The sequence below is a fragment of the Camelus bactrianus genome, chromosome 32, assembly GCF_048773025.1.
Source record: "Camelus bactrianus isolate YW-2024 breed Bactrian camel chromosome 32, ASM4877302v1, whole genome shotgun sequence".
In the NCBI taxonomy this organism is placed as follows: Eukaryota; Metazoa; Chordata; class Mammalia; order Artiodactyla; family Camelidae; genus Camelus; species Camelus bactrianus.
The window spans coordinates 16,654,202-16,678,345 of NC_133570.1; the positions used below are offsets into that span (position 1 = coordinate 16,654,202).

At 45.7% G+C, this 24,144-nt stretch overlaps 1 protein-coding gene and 1 long non-coding RNA gene across 3 annotated transcripts in view; one reads left to right on the plus strand and one right to left on the minus strand.

The window, feature by feature from the left end:
- Positions 1–306: 306 nt before the first annotated feature.
- Positions 307–6,583, minus strand: LOC123615731 (uncharacterized). The gene is made up of 4 exons (XR_006723401.2): positions 5,629–6,583; positions 4,658–4,764; positions 2,627–4,535; positions 307–900 (listed from the first exon to the last, which is right to left on the minus strand). It is a non-coding gene; the product is annotated as an uncharacterized LOC123615731 (long non-coding RNA).
- A 2,531-nt stretch (positions 6,584–9,114) lies between these two features.
- Positions 9,115–24,144, plus strand: part of GRK3 (G protein-coupled receptor kinase 3) — a 117,063-nt gene continuing 102,033 nt past the window's right edge. Inside the window, exon 1 of one of the 2 annotated variants that reach the window (XM_074356767.1) lies at positions 9,115–9,351. In XM_074356767.1, the coding sequence (XP_074212868.1) occupies positions 9,239–9,351 (113 nt within the window). In that variant the 5' untranslated portion in view covers positions 9,115–9,238. The remainder of the gene's footprint in view (positions 9,352–24,144) is intronic. The other variant, XM_074356768.1, reaches the window with a different exon arrangement.

Genomic DNA, 24,144 nt, shown 5'->3' on the forward strand with positions numbered 1-24,144 from the left:
TGCCCTCCCTCTTTCTGCTCATCCTTCTGTTCTCAGCTGAAATGTCACCTCCTCAGAGAGGCCCTCCAGGATTCAACCCTGATTGTGAGGTCCCTGTTATAGGGACTCTCAGACACCTATATGCTTTTGGCACACAACACAATTTCAATGAAATAATCAATTAACTGCCAACGAAGTCCCCCTGCTAGAATGTTATTCCGTGAAAGTAGAGGGTATCTACCTGGCTCCCACTATCATCCCAGTGACCCCAGTAAAGATTTGCTAAATAAGTGATTGACGGAATGAAGTTATCTATGAACAAATGAATGAACAGAAATCAATGTAATTTTTTAAATTCTGAGACCTCACTTGGCTTCCTGGAGACTAGGACAAGAGCTTTCTTCATCTTCCGATAATTATCACTTTGGGTCTGGGGTTTATGGTGGCTGAATTATGATTCGCTCCAGGGGACTAATGTCTGCTCTCGGAGGGGTCAGGTTTGGTGATACTGATAGAGAAGGTCATAAAGCTGGCATGGCAGGGGGTGACATTGGCTGGTCACAGTACCAGGAAGGAGAGATCCAGGACGGGAGTGATTCCAATCCTCAATTAAGTCTTAAATACTTAAAATTGGCCCCAAAAATGCGATTCTCTGAAGGAGAGCATTCGGGACTTGAGAGTGGTCAGGATTCCAGGACTTTTTGTGGTCTCCTGCCAAATTCCATGCACCGCTCTTTCCGGAAACAATGGTGGGCAGTGGGGGTGCTGGGAGCATGTGTGGTGTTGGCAAGTCCAGGTACAGGGTCCATTGGGCTGACTGTACCGGTGCAGACTTCACTCATTCACGTCCGGTTGAGCCCTTACCGTGTGCCTTCTTATCTCCTTTAATCCTCGTGATCATCTCTGCGATAAGTAATTACCCTTAATGACAGAGGAGACAATGGAGATTCAGAGAGGGGAAGTCGCTTCATCTAAGATCATGAAAGCAACATTAGAAGTTCAAGACCTACTTCAGTATCCATCCTCTTTCTTCTCAACTGTACCGAGACCCTGAAATCACTCTAGTCCCACCAGGAGGTCAGCTGAATGATTCCTGGGGTAGAAAATCTTACTGCCCTCAGTATATCTTCCCCCACTCCCCCCCACCCCAAATCCTGGTAAATAAAATCCTTTTAAGAAGAGCAAAGCCTACTATTTTATACTCAGATGACTTTAAAATGCAGACATTTGGGGGAACAAATTCATACTAAGGTGTAAGAGACTGACAGGAAGTCTTTTCATGAGAGCAGCTTTTGATTAAGGAGGCAGGCATGCAGAAGTCAAGAGGGGCATTTGTGCCTGAAGGGCTAAAGGGGCAGGGGGAGATGGGAGGGAGGGGAGAGGAAGAGAGAAAGGGCAAAGGAAGGAGAAAAGGGCTTGGGAAATGGGGCGAGCCCCAAGGAGACTGCTTGACAGCTCTGCTTATAGCTCAGAGGTGGTTGAGTGGAGTCTCTCTCAGAGAGATGCCAGGGGTGGCATATGGGCAGACAATGGTGGGAGGCCAAGAAAAGACCTCAAAGGGGAATATTCCAGGAAAAGGGACCAGAAGGAGACGCTTCCAAGGCTGGAATCAGCTTGACCAAAGTGACCCCGGCTCAGTGAGTTGCAGGAAGTGAATTGAAAGGAACATTTTAATGGGATTTATATAGCTGCTTGCATACTTGAACAGGTACGAGGTTATTCTGGTTGACCCAGCAGCCCCATGACTTAGAGTATAGGGACATTTAGAAGACAGGAATCAGGGGAGCTAACTCTGGACTCAGGCTGCCTGGGTTCAGATCCTATTAATTTATTTATTGTACTCGTTTTGCAAGTAACTCGATGTTTTTCTCATGTTTAAAATGAGACTCACTGTCTCCATCATGGGTGTTTGGGGAAGATTTAATGATAGTCACACAAAGTGTTCAACGTGGCAGTTGGCACACAGTAAGCGCTTACTAAGTATTATCTGTTGTTGTTGTTGTTATTATTATTATTATTATTATTATTATTATTATTATTATTATTATTATTATTATTATTATTATTAAATTATTATTTCTATTTTATAGAGCCAAAGTGGCTTATTTGGAAGAGCATTTCAGTGTGGCTATAAACCTCCAGGGATTGATTCTGTGTCTTGGCAGATGAGTGATTTCTTTTTACTGCCTGCCTCATTGATGGTACTCAGTAAATATCTGTTGAATGAATGAAAGCATGAACATGTGTGGCAGAAATAGAAGGCAGAGCACAGAAGTGTTGGTGGAGGAATTTGAAGATGATTTGGAAGGCAGTAGGGAGCTACTGAAGGTTCTTGAGCAGGGGCAGCAAGTTGTCAGGTGGATTGAAGAAGGGAGGGTTTGGAAGCAGGATAAGTTGGCAAGCTGTGGGCATCTTCTGGATGTGGAATAAAAGACTTGTTCTCAAGGTGGGAGGTGGGAAGGAGGACTTTCCTTCTGTTCTTACTGCTGCCTTGGAGGCCTGCAAATCACCCTGGATGAGTCCCCTCCATCTTGGAACACACTTAGTGCACCTCACATGTGACGTGCTGGTCTGCCTTCTTTAGCCACCCTCATCCTGGTCTCCTGGATTACCACCCTGGATTGCTCCTGGGTCCCCTCTTGCTTACCTGTCCTGTATCTCCAGCCAGCAGACTCTTATAAAAAGGCACATCTGATGTCATCACGCCTCTCTTCGAAACCGTCCATTGGCCTCCCACTGCTCCTAAGATAGCTTCGATTCCCCTGTGGCTCCGAGGCCCTGCATCAATCTTCCCTAGCCCATTTCTCCTTCCTCTCCCCCTTTCTCTCAGGGCTGCCCATTTGGGCCCAGCTGATCTGATCCTTCTCTATGTAGAACCCGCCTCTGTGACGCCTGCTTGAACTATTTCAGGGCCTGAACTAGAGGTCCCAGGGTGACCTAGAGCAGGGCTTGGCATACTTCGATGTGCTCTGGAATCGCCTAGATATCTTGTTACGGGGCAGATCCTGCTTTGGCAGGCTTAGTGTGGGGCCCAGGTTTCAGGGCTTTGGCCCTACTGGGGAGTCTGCATTTCTCAATGCAGAACCTCAGGCCCCGCCCCGGACCTCTGACTCTGAATCTGCACTTTGGCAATTTCAACAACGTAAGTGTCTGGAAGTGCTGGCTGGTCTAGAGCACATCCCAGGAGGGCACAACCCCCTTCCTGGTGGATCAGGGGGATGCCCGGCCTGGCCCAGGCCCAAGGGTTTGTTACTGAGTCTGGCCTGTTGGAATCTATACCCATGAGCTCTGACAGAATGAGACCATTTTGGGAGCTGCAACCAGGAAAGAAGAAACAGAATTAGCTGAGATGGGAAGGAGGGATGGTCCCTGAGATGTGGGGGATGAATTCACTGATGGCCTGCAGCCACTGGTCCCAGGTGACTTGTAAGGTGTGGCATGGGAGATCTATATGCCTTTCCTTAGCAGATTGGGGTCTGTGGTGGCCTTTCTTGGATTGATATAATTTCCCAGCTGAAAGGCACAGACCAAGACAGGACCTTGGAGGGAAGGCCACCAGGTTAGGGGCCAGAGGGAACTGGGCAATGCAGAGGTTCTGGCCTTTTGTGATTTCCATATCCAGGGGTCATCTTCTCACACCTTGAGAGGGAGACAAGATGGGTTTTCCAGTCCCGCGGAAAAGCCAAGGCCTGCCCTGGGTGGCCGAAGAGTCCAGGGAGCCTGGTTTCCCAACGTTCTTGCTGGATCCAACCTCTCCTGCAACCCGCTATCAAAGACCCACACACGTGGGTTGTCAGATCACTGGAAAGGCATGACATTGCTGTGCAGAATAGTGAACTTAAAACGGCACAGAAAACGGAAGTCCTCTAGTCCACCCCACCTCTGCGGGTTTTCTCTGGCTGCCCATCCCATGGGGTGCCTGGCCTCGGGCCATCTCATTACTTTCTCTCACTCTTCTTTGGAGTTCTCCTCCAAGCCCTTTTGTTAGGCAAAGGGGTTTGGCTCTCTCCATCCCCAGCCCTGAAGCTTTCAACCCCTCCCTTTCCAAGTCCGAGGGCATCAAGGCTCTCAGCTGCTGGAGACGCCTTCTTGGCCATTAGCATCAGGAAAGACCAGCAGGGACCAAGCGGTTAGGGCCCATCATTTACCCTCACTTACCCGATGCACCCTTTCTAGTAGGCATTTGTGGTTTAAAATGGCACTTTCCCCCCTCCTTTTAGATTATCTCTAGTTTTATATAGATAGATTATATCTATCTTTGCGGTTCTTTGAGGCAAACATCCTATATCTTTTATGCCATTCATTCATTCATTCATTCACTTATTTACTCAGTGTGTGTTTATTGAGCAAGGTTGGTGTGTTGAGTGCAGATGCCGGAGGAAAATACAGATGTGCTTGTTTCTGTAAACCAGCTGATGGACTGATTGCTCACCTCACCTGTGGATGGTGGCACCGCCGGTGATTATTCGTGTCCTAGGTACGTCCTGATACAGCAAAGCCGAAATTCACAAGATGTTCTAAAGAGGTGTGAGTATTCTTTACCATGCAGAGAGTCACTGTAGGATTAAATAAAACCAGAGAATTTTACAGTTTGAAGGGAACTTGAGGACCAGCTCATTCAAGCCTTTCATTAGGCAGCCGTGGAAAGAGATTTAAAAGGCTGACAAGGCTCACTTACAGTAATTCAGCAGTGCCAGAGCCAGCGGGTCACATCCCACGCTGCTTTTATGTTCCCGGGACTGGTCATTTTTCATCATGCTGTGCGTGATTGATGTAGAGATACTCCTAGGACGATGAGGATGATGACAAAGATCCCATTTTTTTGAGCGCCAGACACTGTTCTAAGTGTTTTTCAAATTACAGCTTTGTTCTTGCAGCAATCCCATGAATACCACAGAGAGTGCTGAGGCCCAGAGAGATTGAGCAATTTGTCTAAGGTCACACAGCTCGAAGAACTGGTACTGGGGTTCTAATTTGGGCCATCTGCCTCCTTAGCCCAGGTTCTGAACTACATCACCCCAAGGCTTCTCTCTAGAGAGGGACCGACCCGGAGCTCCTGTAGAGAATTGTGTTTCCACCCACTTCTTTAAAGAAAGGTACTTCTGTGCTGAATGTAATTTCAGTGCTATGTAAACCGAAGTTTGGTGTTAGAACTTTCTGCCTATCTTTTAAGGCATGGAGTGCCTAGGACTCAGCCTCCATGAAAGTCTGTAAAGCTTTGCTCTTAAAATAGCATTAAAAGCAGTTCCTAGGATGCATGTGCAGAATTGTGATCGACTTTGCAAGTGAAATGGGACAGTGGTCCCGGCATGGCTGCAGACTTTACAGAGTGAGATGTTTGGAAGCAAACCCATTCAAACTCCAATTGTGTGTGGGATTTCTTGCAAAGCAACTCTATTTAGGGGACCGCTTACCAAAACACTGAGTCTCTGTTAGCAGGGATTGAATTAAATACTGTGATATTAATGAATTGAAGGCAGGCACGTTCTGCTGGTCTCAAAAATCTTCTATTTAGTGTCTTACAGTTGACTTTTTGCATGTGTGCCTGATTCATTTCCCAGAACCACCCTCCCTCCCCAGCTTTCATAGTCCAGGGATTCTCGGTGTGAGTAGGAAGCCCCAGTCAAGCCCAGAATCTAAAACAAATACCAGTTAGTTCTCCGGTTCGCTTTTTTCCCTTGAAGCTGTTATCAGAATTACTCCGGGAGTGTCAGCTTTGATGCATCCATCTCAGCCACACCTCCCCTGATCTTGGGAAGTCACAGGAAAGAGAAAAAGAGAACATTAGGAACCTTGCAGGGACTCTGGAGTTTTATCAATTATCACAAGCAGCGTGAGCCCAGAGTCATTTAAATCATTTCGGGAAGAGGGAGGGAGGAAAACACGCTTATTTGCAAGGGAGCATTATTGGCTGAGTACAACGGCGTTGCTATTTGTTTTCTCTGTTCGTCCGTAATGATTACAGTCTGGCGTTCGTGTTTAGCAACAGGATCCTGCAGGTCAGTTATGACAACTTCATCGCTGTCATTAGCGCCTTTTGTTTGTAGTGAACACAAAAAGCTGTTCAGCATTAAGAGAGTCAAGGGAAAGGAGAGGGAAGGGAAAGTGAGAGAGTAAAAGAGAGAGCCAGGAATCCCAAGTTCACACACTGGGAAGACCAAGAAAGGATGCTCTGGTCACTGACTTCACTGGGGGAGGGGCCTCAGTTAAGGGACCCAATTTTGGACTCTGTTCTTTTTACTAGAAGAGTCATTGCTTCTGTCTATAATGGCTTTTTTTTTCTTTTTCTTTCTTTCTTTTTTCTTTTTTTTTGCCAATTTGGGTTCCTAGAAATGCACTAAGGAGATTTTTTTAAACATTTTTTATTGATTTATAATCATTTTACAATGTTGTGTCAAATTCCAGTGTAGAGCACAATTTTTCAGTTATACATGAACATATATATATTCATTGTCACATTTTTTTCTCTGTGAGCTACCATAAGATCTTGTGTATATTTCCCTATGCTGTACAGTATAATCTTTTATCTATTCTACAATTTTGAAATCCCATCTATCCCTTCCCACCCTCCACCCCCTTGGCAACCACAAGTTTGTATTCTATGTCTATGAGTCTATTTCTGTTTTGTATTTAGGCTTTTGTTTTTGTTTCTGTTTTTGTTTTTTAGATTCCACATGAGATCTCATGTGGTGTTTTTCTTTCTCTTTCTGGCTTACTTCACTTAGAATGACATTCTCCAGGAGCATCCATGTTGCAAATGGCATTATGTTGTCAGTTTTTATGGCTGAGTAGTATTCCATCGTATAAATATACCACATAAGGACAAGTTTTTTGGTAAGGGGTTTTTCTGCTTCAAGGATAGTGTCTGTGAATAGCTGGTTTCAGTATCTTTCCAGCAGGCCAGGGTAAAATGAAGCAAAACAGAGGAAATGCAGTGACCTTCATTGGGGACCTACTGGGTGACAGGCCAGGTGCATTTTTATGAGTATTATCTCCTTTGTCTTCTCAGCAACCCTGGGGGCTGGTGGCTTCATTCCCACTACTGATGAAAACAGTAAAGCATGGAGAGGTAAAATGTTACCCCTAAGATCACCCAGCTAGTCAGTGCAGAGCAGGGATTTGAATGTAGGCAGGTCTCTTATTCCAAACTTACTACATCATGCTGCACAATCCTCCTCTTCCTCCCCAAAGAGAAAGAAAGAAAAAAAAAAAACCCACCACCAAACAAAATTCTTAACTGAATTCTAAGAGGCAAGAATAAAAATCTCAGTATTTGGAAGACCGTGAAAATGTAGGTGGAAGTATGTAGTTATTTGACGATCAAATCATGTGTAAGCTCGGATGATAAAAAGACATATGGAAAGAAATTGTATTAATTAAATCATAAAAAATGCATTATGCTTTTTTGGGAACTTACTCCTCCTCCTCGGGTGACCCTTGACAAGACATTCTGTGTTCCTGTTTTTAGGCCAAAAAAAAAAAAAAAAAAAGGGTGGGAGTTGAAAGTTTGATACTTGGCTCATGCAAACTTTTGTCTTTGGGTGTCTGTATACTGTGCTCCCTCCTCATTTTGGCTTTCTGCTGCCGGACCAAGCTCTTTGAACTCGTGTGCCTACTTCTTATAACCCTCTTGTCCTTTTCTGGACAACTTCACTGAATATTGTGCCTTAGGTCTTGAGAAACAGCTGGTAAAACCAGCCAGTTGTGATGGCAGACATACAATGAAACAGATCCAGGGGCAGCTGATGTGGTCTAGCTGGGCTGCTGAGGGAGAGAACAAAAGAGGGCAGGGTTCTTCTCATGACCAAATCAGGCTGCTTCTGCTGTGACATGACATTTAAAGTCCAAAATTTGACCTTAACCATTCCTAGTGAACTCTTAACCACGTAAGCTACTGACTCAACATTCACTCAAATCCTAGTAAAGTCGAGGCTCCTGGGGCAATGTGACCCATGTGGATGAATTAAAATGATTTTTTTTTGCATGGATTAATTTTTAGCTCAGGTCCTCTTAAGACTTTCTGAGTGCCCCTTAACATCACTCTGGCTGGAGTGATAGGTTCTGAAAGTGGACTTGTGCGTACAGCTGAGAAAAATAAGAAGTAAATGAAAACCCCAGGCCCTCATGGGGAATAGTGACACCAGACATCGAGACTGGGGATCAGGAAGCTGGAAATTCCCTCCTGCCTTGGTGTTTGGCCCCCAGCTTTTCCACTTCCTTATATCACCCTTCTGGTGGGTCTGTGTGCACAGGAGGGCTCCCCTAATGTGACGGTAAAACCACAAGAGTCAGAATTCTAGTTCTGGTTCTCAACGACCATTTTAATATCCAAATGTAAACCTTTGAGTGCGAGGGAGTGGTGACCACCTTGGGCAGGCGGCTGGGCTCCTAAGGGCAGCTGTGCTCCCAGGAAGGAAGTGTCATCTCACATTGCCCTGCATAGATGAAGACAAGCAACCTTCTCCAGCTGTTAGGTTTCTCTTTGCTGAGTTTACAGGGGGGTGGGATGTTCAGGGTGAGGACTGAGGCTTAGGGGGTGGCCCCCGGGGCGCTGTTCAAGGGTGACCGGGACCACGGCTTCAGCATCACCTGGGCGGACAGGTGGGGCACGTGTATTTCTGGGGCCACCCTAGACCTCCAGAAGGATGCTGATGGAGGCGGTCTGCTTTGAGAACTGCCGTGTCCGGGGCACAGAGACTTCCCCGGGGCCCTTTGGGTGGTGTGCATTGGGTCCAGGGCGCCCCGCATTCGCAGGGGTCTCGGGGGAGAGGGGGGCGTGCGAGCGCCGGGAGCTCCGAGCGGGAAGTCGGGAGGAGGAGGAGGAGAAGGAGGAGAGGAAGTCCCCCGTGGCCACCCCGAGGGGAGGGCGGGACGGTGCCCGCGGGGACTGTGTCAGGCGGCAAGGGGTGGGCCGGGCCTGGCCGCTCCGCCCCGTCGCCGAGGGGCACTGGCCGCGGGGCGCGCGCTCCCTGCCGACCCTCGCGGAAGGGGCGGCGGCGCGTGCGCGGGGCCGCGGGCGGCGCGCGCGGGGGGGGGCGGGGCGGGCACGAGGCTGCGGCGCGCGCGGGGCGCTGAGTGGGGCGCGGGGCGCGCGGCGGGCGGGGGCGCGCGGGGGGGGGGCTCGCGGCGGGCGGGAGCGCGCGGGGGGGGCTGCCCCGGGGCGGCCCCCCCACGTCGGGGCGCGGCGGGCGGCGGCGGCGGGAGCGCGTCCCGTCAGGGTCCCGAGGAGCTGCCGCCGCCGCCGCCGCCGCTCGCCAACATGGCGGACCTGGAGGCCGTGCTGGCCGATGTCAGCTACCTGATGGCGATGGAGAAGAGCAAGGCGACCCCGGCCGCCCGCGCCAGCAAGAAGATCGTCCTGCCCGAGCCCAGGTACCGGCGCCCCGGGCCCGCGCCGCCCCCGCGCCGCCGCCCCCCGTGGCCGCCAGCGACCCCCTGCGTCCGGGAGGGTCGGGCGCTTTGCCGCCGCTGCCCCGGGGCAGGCGACCTCGGGGAGCGGGCGCTGGAGGGCCGGCCTCGCTGTTCCCGTCTCTGAAATGGGGCATCGGAGGGCTCCTGGGGTGACTCCGGGAGAGAGCGCTCCGAACTGCGCAGCGCGGCGCGCGGCGAGCGCCCCAGCAGGGAGCTGTTAGGATGTGGTTGTGACTTGGCTAGACCAGCTCCGTCCCGGGCTCTCGGTCCAGCCCCATCCCTATGGTCCTTCCTGTTTAATTGCTGTGGTTCCCTCCTGCCCCATCCGAGTCCTTCCAGCCCCATTCCTATCCCTATCCCTCTGGCCCAATCTCTGTCATCCTTGTCCTCCCCTCCAGCCCCAACATATGGTCCCCCGCCTGCCCGTCCCATCCCTGTCACTCCTGCCCCATGCCTATCTTTCCCTTGTGCTCCATCCTGGCCGTTCCTTCCCTGGTTCCTACTGCGGTCCCCCTTTCCAACTCCGTCCTCTCCTCAGCTCCTTCTGGGCGCCTCAGTTGGGGAGTGCAGGCGTGTTGTCTTTTGCCCCAGGTACTTAAACTGCAATTTTCAGTGCTTGCTTCTCTTGAGGGTCACCGGTCCTGTGAGCTTTTTACACTCCGTTCCTCTTTTGTGCCCCCAGGCAGCAAGGAGTGGATTCTGACCCACCTGATTTTCTTTTTGGTACAGAGTGTGTCTCCTGAGCTGCTTTCCTCAACTTGCAGATCTTCTGGTGGCACTTTATTAAAATGTTGAAATGGGACCCACTTATAAACACACATTGAATGGATGATTCCAGGTGGGAATTTGTTGTTTAAATGACCAGAGAAGGGCCTGATTGAATTGGCAAGGGGTTTGGTGAGGTCCATACCACGTTGCAATTTTATCTCAAAAATAATTATTATTGATGAAGTACTAAAAGACTCGATTAGTGCATATCATTAGCACCACCCCAGAAAAGGTCATTCTTCAGATTAATAGGGAGTTTCAAATAGTGTATCAAAGGATTAGGGTTGGATTTTTTTCCCCCTTGCTTCTTTTCTGATGAACACCATCGTGAGTTGTACAGTGAATGTGGCTCCTTGATGCTAAATAGCTCTTGGGGGAATTGATGATAGAGAAGAGGTATCTTCTATATGGTGAGTTTGAAACTGTGCATTTTTGTAAAATATTGGAATCTAAACCAAAGCTATTCTCTGTTTGAAAGCATCATTATACATCCAAGATTGCTTAGATGATACCTCAACATAAAAAAAATCTTTCTTGCGATGCTGGGTGATCATCAGACTGTTTTCACAAGTCTCTGAGCCCCAGCCCCACGATACAGACAATAGCAGCCTCTTTTGAGTTATTTGTCGTGAAAAGTCAAATTGTGTAAGTGAATACGTGCTTGCGGGATGTGTTCGGCTTGCTTGCCCTTTGTAGCCCATGCGTCTTGTAGGTTTTGCAGGGACTGTTCTTGGATCAGCAAAGCCAAGCCGTGAACGTCAGGGAAGAGTGCAGACCTTATGGAGTGGTGTGAAATCAACACTCCTCTTCCAGACTCTAACATGTCTGAAGCTTCTTGGAAATCAGTGCTGTTTAAGATTTCTGGCAAATGGGTAACTAAGTAAAACAGGAACCCCCAAATCAAACCTGAATTTCATTTTAAAAAACCCCTACATTTCTGTGTCATATATAATGTCATATATAATGCTTAATTTCTTTTACTCCTTTCCTTTTCTTCCTTAAGGGCAGAGAGTCCTAAATATATAAAGTGCCTGTATGTAAAATCAACAAATCTTAACTCATGGGCAGTTTTTTTTGGGGGGGGCGGTGATATATAATATTACTAAAATTAGGAACTTCTGTTCTTCTTTTTTTTTTTTTTTCCTTGGTGTTTTGGACTTAATGTGACTTCTACTTTTTTAGTGCCCCTCTTAAGAACATACTTATGTGCGGAAGGTATTCACTTCCTTGTATGAAGGCCTTTGTTTTCGGTGGCATTCTTCAGTAGTGCTTTCTTTTACGGCAGAGTTGACAGAGAGCTTATTTCTCATGACATTTTAGAATTGAGACGTATCAACAGGAGAGTAATTTTAGGAAGCAGCTCTTATGTGGTTGTTATTCTGTTGCTGGTTTTTTCTTTCTTTTTCTTTTTTAATAGACTCCTGAATAAGGCCATTGGAACCTCCTCCAGAGATTCTAATTTGTCTTGAGTTTATCTCCACCGGCTTTAGTTTTGTACTGTGACCATTTACGTAGTAACAGCCTGTGTTAGGATTCTGTTCAGTTGAAATTATCAGGTGAAACAGCTTTCCTCTATCCCTGGATGACAGTCCGTGGCCCATCTGCTCGGTCTGGGGAAGGGGGTGGGAGGTTGGGGGATTCCTAGATTTGGTAAGTTAATTTCACATTAAAATGACTCAGAAGCCTGGTGTGATTTGACTCTGGCAAAAGACACAGGTCGGATGCTTTCTGATAAGAGTTTTGATTTCAGCTTCATTCGGTATTCTTGAGAAAGAGATTTAGCTTTGTGTTTTTGGAGTCTAAATGGGTACCATGAAACTTGGCACTGGTCTATCCATTAGTGACTTTTACTTTAGCTAGTTCTCTGAAGCCGCCGTAATAGTCTGTGTGCTTCCTTATTTTCTTTGCTGTGCCTTTTGCACAGTTTTAAACAGAAAGGCAATAGAACTGAACAATATCTAGCTAATTTACATGAAATGCGGGGCGTGCAGTCTCCTGCCTATTATGGGGAAAATCTCAGAAAATGGAACATTCTGCCCAGGGGAGATTTTGCTTCTCTGAGATGGCAAGAGGCAACCATTTTGTTCTGCTGACACATTATTCAATTAACGAACCAATGAGTGTAAATCCTGTAAGAGCTGCCTATTTGTTCAAATTATATCGCCGCGTTAGTTTACTGAAACATTTGTTGAGCTAATGTAGCTGGTAATGGGGTCTGTTGGGAACAGGAAGCTGTGACCCACCCACGGACTCACTGCGCAGGCGCAGCTGGAAACGCACACGTTCAGCCGCGCGGGCCAATTGTTTTATGCCAAGTTAGAGAACACTTTTATTTCATAGGGTCTCATTTAGAAGCCAAGGCCTACGAAGGGTCAGCATCTTAAGCCGCGGAGTGTTTTCCTCTGGGCTCCTTGTTCTTTTAACCTTTCCCAAAGAGAGTGAAATCCAGTTGACTTGAGATCACACGTACCTGAAAGAGGTTGGGTCACATCGGATTGGATCTTTCCACTGGGGTTTCCTTTCCGTTCAGTGGACTTCGAAAATTTGGGCTCATGACCCTGCCAAACTTGTCCATTCCAAGTATTCATATGATACGGTAGGAAGGTCCGAAAACATTGGAAAGATGCTCTGCAACTTCCCGGGAGCATTTTAGATCGTTCGTAAGAACGCTGGTGATACCATTGGTTACGTTCATCCTGCACATGGTTGTAGAGCTGTATCTCTGAGCCAAGCATGGGGATACTGTGACTCCCCGGCCACAGCCACTTCCTTCAAGGGGCTTACAGTCTGGGGGAAATATACAGAAAGTCGAGAAAGGTGTTTACTTTAAAGTTCAGTTACTTGAAGATTCTATTTAACTGTGGACAAGATAGCATTGAGAGGGTTTTATTATTCCATATTCACAGGGCACAACGTATTACATCTGCTAATTTTTTTTTTTTTTTTTTTTGGTGGAGGGGAGGTAATTAGGTTTATTTATTTATTTGTTTTGTAGAGGAGGTACTGGGGATTGAACCCAGGACCTCATGCATGCTAAGCATGTGCTCTACTACTTGAGCTATATCCTCCCCCACCTGCTAAATGTTTTACAGTAAGTGGTTAATTATTCTCTTTGAAGAGCTATCTAAACAAAATATAGATAGTAATTTGGTACTTTGCATCTTCCTATTATAAAAACTATCCTATGTAACGTAACTGATCTTGAAAAATAGCTAATTACTCTTCCGTTTTGGAAATGGAATTTATTCTGTAATTTCCCCACCTCCAGTTGGGAGCGAGCGGTGGGCGATTTGAAAGATTCCTCTCTGTTGAGGTTGTAGGATCTTCTCTGCCCGCGCGTTTCTGGACCCTAGCCTAACTTTGAACCGAAAAGTCAAGGTTGAGAGAACGAATCGCCTTCAGAAAGAAAGCACCCTATTGCTGACGGGAGTATGTCTATGGTGTGTTCCTGCTTCTTTTTTTTTTTTTTCCTAAGGTACACATTTAATATGTAATTTGTTCTGACCTTTCAGTTATTATTTCATTCTCGGTCAAAGTTAATTTGCGCTAGTAACTTGAAGATAAAAGTGCTGCGTGCAGTTGGCAGTTCTTAGAAATAGATGTTCCAGTGCAGTCAGTTTTGGACCCAGAATCTGCCCAAGTCGAGCATTGTGAAATGCTTTGAATCAAGAGCCCAGTCGATGTCTTTGAGGAACAGGCAGTCCCAGCTTTTAGAAGCGATGTGTTCTCCGACACAGCCTCTTAAAAGCACATCCTCAGTATACTGAATTGGGCTTTGCCAAACATCTGTTTGGACGGGGACGGACACTGTTGGACCAGGTGTCAAGGCTTGAAGAAGGGACATTTAGGTCTTTATCAGTCGGTAGGTGGCAAGAAAAGTAGGAGATGCTGTGTAGGAGAGAGGACGCCCGGGGTCCTCGCAGCCGTGACAGGCAGAAGTTGAGATGCCACGAGGAAGTGATGCAGTAATGCCCATTTCCTGAGAGCTCACCCCGCCAGGCAGTAGTGTATTTGTTCCCCACAACAGTCCTGTCAGGTGAGTAGCATCAGTCCCGTTTTACCGGAGGAGCAGGTGCTCAGGGAGGTTGAGGAACTCAGCCCCAATGACAGCTGAAAGCAGCCGAGGCAGGTGCAGGATCGGCACCCAGGTTTCCCTGCATCCCTTTCTCTCCACCTGGATCCGCAGCCGTCGCACCAAAAGGAAGACCAAACAGCGTTACTTCTCATTTTGCAAGGGAGGGACATAGCGTTACTTTTTTTTTTCTTTTTGGTTGGGGTAAAAATCATTTTGCGTGCTGTCTCAGTCAGCTGCCAGCGTGGTGTTTGGAAGGTCAGGACGGTCCTCAGAGACTGATAGAGAACAGCTATTCCTCTGGGACCTGCGAAAACGGTAATTATGACTAAGTGAATAAGCAGTTTCTTCCTTATTTCCCAGGAGAAGCTCGAGGGTTAAACGCCTGTTCTGTTTAACACAAGAAGCGCGATCTCACTGCTGTTAATGAGAAATTGTATAATAATAGACTGCCTTGCCCCCTGGCCTTCAAACAGAATTTCTACCTCTGTGATTATTTAGAAATAAGGGCAGCTCAAGCTGCCCACCCCGCTCCAAAAAAGAAAAAAAAATCCATTTCTGGGAAAAGAGTCAAGGGACAAAACAACATTTTTGGCTTTATTTGCAATAAAAATCACGTTCTCATTCAAATGATCTTCTTTGTTAATAAGATGGCGTGTTCGAAGACTGCTGTAGGTGAAAATGCATTCTGTGTGTGGGATGGTCTGTCCTTCTCTGGACACTGGCCATGGGGAAATGGAAATGATTAACTTGGCAACTTCTACTTTATTATTGAGAAATCACTTGTATGGTAAGTCATTTGCATGCTAACGAGGCTGGGTGCCCTGGACCTGCCGCTGCCTCTCGTCTTTCTCACTTATTTCTTCTTCTCTATTTTCATCAGTGATGAAAAGTTAGGATCTCGGAGCCTTTTTTTGGATTGCTGGATGGGTCTGATATGCAGTAGGGTCTCCGTATCCTGTAAATGTTTCTTCTAATTTTGGAAGACTTCTTTAGGGTCACCCGTGCTTTGGGTTCCGTGAGACGCGTAAGCACCTTGAAACACTTTCTACATAGGACAGAGTTGAGGAAGCCTGTTAGAGAAGGCAGTGAAGATGTTTTTGCAGGTCACGTATTCTGGGACTGGTGGCTCGTGAGAGTCAGCCTTGACCCAGCGTCGGACCTGTACTCGTGTTTGCCGCCATTTCCGCCTTCCAGGGTGTCAGGAGCAGGAAAAAGTGATTATCTCGAAGGAGCCCGGGCAGACCTTCCTCCTCAGTGAACCCGAAGCCCAGCTGTCATCGCTGGCCCCGCATCTTCCCATGCCCTCCCTCCTACCTGCCATAGTAGACTTAAGGAGAAAGTTCTAGATTAGGAAATAGAGCCCCGATTCCACTGGCAACTTGCCACAGGCCGTCGGCAAGTCACTCAGATTCACTGTGTTCAGTTTCCCCATCTGTACAATTTGATTCCTGTTCCTTTCTGATCACAAAATGTTGCAGTAAAAATCTCTGCCCCTTGTGAGCATTTTCTATCCATACACTATATTTGAGAGCAGGCGAGAACATTCATTTCATACACAGAAAACTCGAGAGAAAAAGATTGGAAGAAATATGAAAAGATATTTTAAAAAGTACAAAGCAGTAGCGGAGAAAGGTGGTATTGCACGGAGACCCTTGTGGCGCGTGCTCTGAGGGGATGGGCTCGGGAGGCAGGACTTCTGAAACGCTGGGTTGTTGACCGGGGCAGCGAGGAGCACATGTTGACATTAGCCCTGTAAGTAGGTGAATTCCCCAGGTTTCTCCTCAGTGTTCTTCCTCCAGCTGTTTGTTGTGGCACAGTTTGTCTAGAACCTTTTGCACATGGTGCCTCACTTGATTATTTTCCTTTCTTTCCTCCCTCCCCTCTTTTTTCTTCCCTCTTTCCTTCTTTCTCTCCCTCCCTTATTCCCTCCCTCCCATCCTTCCCTTTTCTTTCTTCCATCCATCCATCCACCCACCCGCTCATCCATCCACCCACTCATCCACCCATCCACCCATCCACCCATCCACCCATCCATCCATCCATCCATCATTCCGTCCAGTAGGCTTTGGGCTATGTTGGCTTCAGTATGTGAGTGCTCATAAGTGTGCTATTCTTCTTAAATACAGATAACTAAGCAATTAGGAGAGCTAACTCATCCTTTTGAGGTCTTTGATTCGGTAAAATGAACCAAAAATCATAATCTAAAAGCAGCTGGCTTCAATGTATTGAGCATACGGTGATTCATTCTGATCTTTATTAGACATTCACAGATCGCATCTTAATAACATAGCATTGTCGTAGCTCGTGTTTGAGAAGATCTTGGAGGGCATCCGGTCTAGTCTTGCGTTAGGTGACTTCTCTCTCCAACATCCAGCCAGGGGCGTCTTTGAGGAGCATCTCTGGAAGCTCTGTGCTGAAAGAAAGCTGTCTTGTAATTCAGTCTGCACGCAGATCTCTTGCTTCCCTTTGGCGGTCCTGCAAAGCAAGTTTAATCCCTCCCCAAAGTAACAGACCTTCAGACGTTTGATGGCAGCTACCCCCACCCAGAGTGTTTCTCTGGGAAGCTGTCCCCCGTTCCTTTAGTCATTCCTCATATCCCGGCGCTGAAGTCTGCACACTGCTCTGTAATCTACTTTCAACAGTCCGAAATTTACCTCACTGAGTAAGAATATTAAAATTTATGAAGACTAAAAAGGTAACTGTAAAATTACTATAATGAATTTGGTGATGGCAAAACTAGTCATAAATCCTATTTCAGGTGTCTGGTTGAGTCCCTCTAAAAGTTCCATTATAGGGAGAACCTTTTTGGTTTCTGGGATGATTTAAAATTCATTATACCAGTTTGATAGGGGATTCGTGTTTCCATTAGAATCTGGAAGCGAGGCACAGGTTTTACACATACTGTGACAGTGACTGCCCTTTGCCGAGCGCTAAGTAAGTGATAGGAGCTGGGTAATTCTTAGGTAATTACGAGCTACACAATTTTAGGAAGAAAGCGAGCTTAAATTATGCTGAAAAGATCATCTCTGCAGATTTTAGAGGTTTTGTTTCGTACATTCAAACACTTAAGACTCCAAAGAAATAAAATGAAAGAAAAGGAAAGAAAAACAAAACCTTCCGACTCTGTTAGCTGGGGAAAGCAGCAAGTTTCTTCATTTTCAGCAGGAAAACTTTCTTGAATAACCCATTCTTGGTATTTGTATTTTGTGTCGTTAAGTTAGTCCGTCGCTCTTTATTGTCTCACCTAGAAAGCTAACTGGGTATATTTTCAGGTTATCACTTCTAAATTTTCTGTATCTGTATGGCTTTTGAGAAGGATTCATGTTAAAGGAACGAGAAGTTCTGCGGGAAGGCTTTGCCGCAGCTGCTAAATACTGCAGCCTTTCATTTTGCATCGTGAAAATGTCTAAGGCTATGATGACATTTTCGATGTATCTTCTTTGAAAAATATGAGACTTTCGCTGTTTGGTGGGGGGGTGGGGAGGTCTGTACTCCGTTTAGAAATGGAACTAATCCTAATGGAAATGTCAAGGGACCTTCATAGTCATGTTTAATCCATCTTGTTTTTTTCAACTATTGTACTATTTTTCTCATAACAACGCCCTAACTGGGAAGAGGATGACGCAGTGAACCTTGTCATCACCACATTAAGTATAGAATAGAGTGTCAAGTTTGGTGTTCTCTTTCTGTGTCCCATTTTGGACCTGGTCCCTTGTTTCATTTCCAGTGACCGTGGAGGAAAACTTATTATTTTATGCACAACATCCCAGCTAGAATTGGGCTGCAAGGGAAATGTTCTCTGCACAGTGGTGATTTCTAAGCAAAGGCCGAGGGGATACTTACGTTAATGACCCCCTCTCCCCAAAAGTGAGAGTTTTTGTGTTTGGGGATTCCTTTAATCATTTGATTGATTTTTTTTTTTTTAATTCCATGTGGAAGACCAGCTAGCACCTGTATGTTTCTGTCCTTTAAATAAAGTGCCCTGTTTGATAAGAGATTGGTGTTTCGAATTATTATAATTTTTAAAAAATTCAGGTTATTTTGTGAGAGAAGCTTGTTTTTCTCTGGCCATTTCATACTGGAAGAGTTTCACGAGATAGAGGCTGGAAGCTCCTTCCTGTAAGATCAGAGTTTTAAGTTAAACATTACTGCCCCAGGATTATCTCAGGGCTCTCTGGGATAGCATATATGGTGACCGAGTGGTAGAAAAAGCAAGACTGATTTTGAAGGACCTCAGGGGTCCTAACCTGGTAAAATTCTCATTCCTTGTTCTTAAGAAGCATTCTCCAGAACTGGGATGTGAGTTGGGTCAGTATGAAAACGATTAGATGCGAGATCAGCTTGCTGGACTTAACAGTTAGGTCTGTAGGTGAATGTGTGAACTTATTAAACCCAGGGACATCTGACGAACATGTGTTTCATGCTTATGTGATATATGGAATTTGGAGTCCCCGTAAGTACTGGTATATAGTGCCTTGTAGTTTTATGTGTATCAGCTCTTTTGTTTTTACAGTTATCCTCTGTAGTAGGGAGAAACTTGAAAAAGGGGAAGAAAATTTCTCCAGACATGCACACGTGGAGATGTTGAGAGGGGCATTTTGTCTGTCTGGGGGTATAGCAGGCTCCGCCTTGGACCCGTGTCTCTCCTGTGGTCCTGGGGGCGGCCCTCTGCCTTTCAGACCGGGAAGCGGGATTCTGTCACTGCACTGAGTGTCCCTCTGCCTCTTACTGTGAAGTTCGCATCCATCAGCCAGGCATGCCCGATGAACACCTTCTCTTCTTCGAGGCTGGTGGTTCTTATGTTAAAGTGAACGACCCCTTTGAGGATCCAAGGAAGCCCTAGAGATTCCCGCTCCCCAGATCGCACGAACTCTCCCAGTCGGCACTTGATGCTCACTCACACGAGCACCTCGGTGCCGGAGTCCGCGTGTCCCGAGCGTCCTCTCCTGTGAGCGGCCCTCATGGAAGTGAAGGTGACTCGGGCGGCACAGGCCTGTGGCCGGAGGGTCGGGAGGCCCAGCCTCTGGCTCGTCAGCTGCAGTAGCTGGGACCGGGTCGTTTGTCCACGGGGTGGCTTCACGCTGGGCATGGAATCCTTGAATTCCCCTACAGCGTGTGGCCTCTGTCCACATTTCCGTGTGTCCTGCTCCAGATGGCGGGCAGGCCCCCACTGGATTCGAGAGCACCAAGCCCCAGCCAAGGCCGGCCGGCCGAGCAGCCTTCGGCATTTCTCTGCTCTTTGTGTTACGTGTTGATTTAGAATTTGCATTGTCAGAGGACAAGCTTTTTCCCCTATTTGCAGATTCTTGGAAATGGCTCCACGATACTCGTCATCCCCATTACAGGAGGAAGTTCAAGTTCAGAGAGAAAGCTAATTGTTCGAGATCACCTTGATAGCAGTCGGCACAGTGGAGCCTCCGTCCCAATTCTGTGCGTTTTAACAGACCTCCTCAGAGACTATCTTTTGCCACCTGAATCTTCTGAGAGAAGCAGGTTCTCGGATTTGGGTGGAGGAAAGTTGTCCATTTCAGACGTTAGTAACACAGTTTGAAAATGCAGTGTCTTCATTCAGTGGGTGATCGACCTCAGGGATCTGATGAGGTACCCCTGTGACTTACGTACACTCTTACCGGAGGTGTTGATTTAATCATAAATATATCAATAATTCCTTAAAAGATAAGATGCCATAAATTTCTTGTTAAATAATAGGATACTTATTAATAGTGATGGCAGTGTTATAAACTGAGGCCAGCTACATAGCAGGGGTTCATACTGTTTTCTCACCCTTAACACATTTTTTTGCTTCCCGATGCACCCTTACTTTAAAAAGCAAAAGGAAAATTCACATCTCTCCCTGTCGGGAGGTAAATGGGGATCCCTCGGCTTGAACATACTTGTCGGGTATTCACGATGCATTAAGGATTTTTTTATGTTACTCATCTTGTTAGTGGCACATTCTAAATTGCAGTAGAAAATTAATGACAGGTTGCATGTGTAACCTTCACACAGAAAGTTCGCAGATATCGTAGTGGGATGGAGTTTTGTTTGTTGGAGACACATTAGTGAGTCCATCTGTGACTTGCCTTTTTCACCTGCTGATCCGTATTCAGCTTTTCCTTGTCAGTAACATACAGTTGAGTCTTAATTCAAGTCTTTTGAATTGCTGTGTGATATGTCATGAAACCCTTACCCACCTAACCCTGTGCCCATAATCACAGGTGTTGTTGGAGAAGATGCTTACCTGTGTATCTTTGGGCTTACGTGTGAGTCTTTCTGTAGGCAGAGAGGCTATTTACCTAGAGGTAAATAAGATATGGACATTTCCAGTTTTCCTAGGTGATGCCACATGTCCTCTATATTTTCTGGACAGATGGAGCTGCAAAGAAATTTCAAACTTCATTCCGAAGTCTTAATGTTATTGTTTATTTGAGATCATCTCACGTGGGCAGTTATTTCTTGCAGACCGTACAGCTAAAGCTGGGTAATAAGGACTAAGACTTTAAATGAAGGGATATATGAGAACAGAAACTAAGTAAAAACCCCAGAAGGTTCAATTTGAACTGAAAAGATTTTAAATTCATGATTATTTTTTCTTTCCAAGTGTATGTATTTGTCAGCTCCGGCTGAAAAGCCCGAGAAACAGCTGCGGCCCCTGCACAACCACCCTGGGTGTGGGTAGGGGCTGGGCGAGCCGAGCTTAGAACCTCTGTTACCTGTCTTATCAGAACACAAGGGTGCTGTCCAAGAGTTGGGGAGGGCATCACATCTAACAGATGCAGAGCCCAGCAGGAGGACTTCCCTCTGGCCAAAGGTGGGGCAATTTGAACAGCAAAAGAATGTGACTGTAATCGACTGAAATACTCTGAATATGCTGTGCATTCAAACCCTTGTGATAGACAAAATAACAGCCCCTAAGATGTCTGCATCCTGATCCCCAGAACCTGTGAATGTGTCGGGTCTCACGGCAAGAGGGTATTATGGCTACAGATAGAATTAAGGCAGCTGAAGTGCTGACTTTAAGATAAAGAGATTATCCTGGGTGACTCTGTGGGCCCTGTGTCATTGAGGCCAGAGGGTCAGTGTCAGAGGGGTACAGCATTCACTAGAAGGAACGGACCACCCTTCCCGGCTTGGACTGATGGATGGGGCCATGGGCCAAGGAACGCGGGCAAGAGGCTTCTAGAAGTTAATGAAGGTAAGGAGATGGGTTCCCCACTAGAGCCTCCACCAGGAACAGCCCTGCCTGTACTTTGATTTTAGCCCAGTGAGACCCATTTCAGACTTCCTAGATCTTTACCTATCTGGAAGATAATGGATTTCTGTTGTTTTAAGACATCAGGTTTGCAGTAATTTGTTACAGCAGTAGTAGGGAACTGATATCCCATGCTATCCAAAAAAAAAAAAAAAAAAAGAGAGAGAGAGAGAGATTCTCCAAACAAAACACTGTATTGATCACCACTGGCAATGAAAATAGGGCACCAACTCTGTTTCTGAAACGTGGCAATGAAAAGGTAAAGGATTAAGCATTGGGTTACGTTTCCTGTAAGAACTTCATTTTAGGGTAACCAAAACCCCCTGGTTGATCAGGCAGTTGCAGCAGATCAGTGTGTAAGAGATGATGGAATTAGGAAAAAAGTCATCATTTTGCAACTTTTACTGAAACTATTGATTGAGGCAAAGATCATCAGTGTATGAAACCACTAAATGGAAGGCTGATGGGGGAATTTTAAATGGAGAGGGCAGACTTTTCCAACTGAATTTTCACACCACTTAATATTGGGGCTCAGGACAGGCCGACCCCAAGCTCTGCCTAAGTGGCATACTGATGATTTTGAATTAAAGTTACTTGAGAAACAACCAATGCAGGAAGAACACTGTGACTCTCCTTTGTCTCCAGAAAGCAGGAAATAAATCTCCCATGTGCACAGGAGACCGAGAGACATCCTTATCACCAGAGATGGAGAATTCCGGGCCGAGAAGGCTGTGTAAACAAAACCTTGTGACTTCTTCACTAATTTACTACCCCAAGCCCACATGTGTCTGTCTTGTCAGTTCTTCACTAATGTATTGTTTGTCTAAAAAGTATAAAAGCTGCCTGCTGTGGTCATTTCTTTAGATCCTATTTCTATGAGAGCTCTGTATGTATGAATTAAACTTGTTTCTCCCCCTACCCTGCCCCTTTACTTTGTCTTGTATCAGTTTAATTATTAAATGGGCCAAAAGAACCCCAGGAGGGTAGGGGAGGAAATTTTCCCCTCCCACACTAAGAGGAAGTAACTATGTGTCTCCTTATATGAGTCAGTACGAAGTACCAAGACCATCCAGTGAGTGTTCCTGCCCCTAAAGATGGACTTGAATGTAATCAAGTCTTCAAAGCTGACTTCCAGCTTACAGGAAATATGGAGAGAGAGGAACAAGCTGAATGATCTTATGAGGAAGCAAATACGCAAATCCCAAATGGGGGACATCCTCCAGGACTGCCATCTTGGTTTCCTCCCTCAGTTACTGGCGTGAAGATGAAAAGTGGGTGGTGGGGCTAGAGAGGGCGCACTACAGTCAAATGGACTTAAGAGATAGAGTAACCAAATGAAGGCGTGGGTCTTGATTACATTTTGATTCCCACCCAACTCTACAAAAGACACCTCTGAGAGAATCATGGACATTTGATCTAGGAAATGAGCATTAGATCTTCAGGAATTATTATTTCCAGGGTTGGGTTGTATATGTTCAACTGAAACATTATGCTCTATACCAGAAATGGACACAACATTGTAAGCTGACTATACTTCAATTAAAAAAAAAAAAGACAAAAGAGAAGTCAAAGCAAATTTGGATAAATGGGAGGGTTACAAGATATTTCTAGATAGGGAGACTCCGTATTGGAAAAGTGTCAGTTCTCTCAAATTAATCTGTCCCAGTGAATATCCACACAGGAATTTTAAAGAATGTGATGAGCCAATCCTCATTCGTCTAGAAGAGAAAAATGGGCACAAACAACCAATAACATTATGAAAAATTGAAACAGTGGGGATCTGTTCTACCCAATGGAAAACATTGCTTTGGGAATTCAAACAGTTTGTGCTCGGTAGCGGCACAGACACTTAAATGGCACGGGCTGGAAAATCACACGTGTTTGCATATTTATATTCATCTATGTAGTGTAATTTGATTTTACCTTACGAATACCAGTGGCATTTTAAGTCTGTTAGAGATAGGATTGCACGTGATAATTGGCCATCAGGTAAAGTCATAATTCCTCCACATTGTACCAAAAAATAAATTCTCAATAGAAAAATATAAGCAAATATATTTAAAAAATTTTTTTAATTGAAGTATAGTCAGTTTAAATGTGTCAATTTCTAGTGTACAGCACAATGCTTCAGTCATATAGGAACATACATATATTCGTTTTCATATTCTTTTTAACAAGTTACTTTTTAATAAGTTACTACAAGATACTGAATATAGTTCCCTGTGCTATACAGTAGAAACTTGTTCATCTGTTTTATATATAGTAGTTAATATCTGCAAATCTCGAACTCCCAATTTATCCCTTCTCACCCCCTTCCCCACCCTGGTAACCGTTAAGTTTGTTTTCTATGTCTGAGTCTGTTTCTGTTTTGTAAATAAGTTTGTCTTTTTTTTTTTTTCAGATTCTACATATAAGTGATATCATATGGTATTTTTCTTTCTCTTTCTGGCTTATTTCACTTAGAATGACACGGTCCAGGTCCATCCATGTTGCTGCAAATAGCATTATTTTATTATGGCTAAGTAGCGAATATATTTTTGTTACTCTGGAGTATATAAGGCTGTCCCAGGGAAACCCCAAACCTGGAAACCATAAAGGAGAAAATTAATTAATACATGACACAAATGAAGAGTTCCCATGTGACGAATGGTATCGTGTA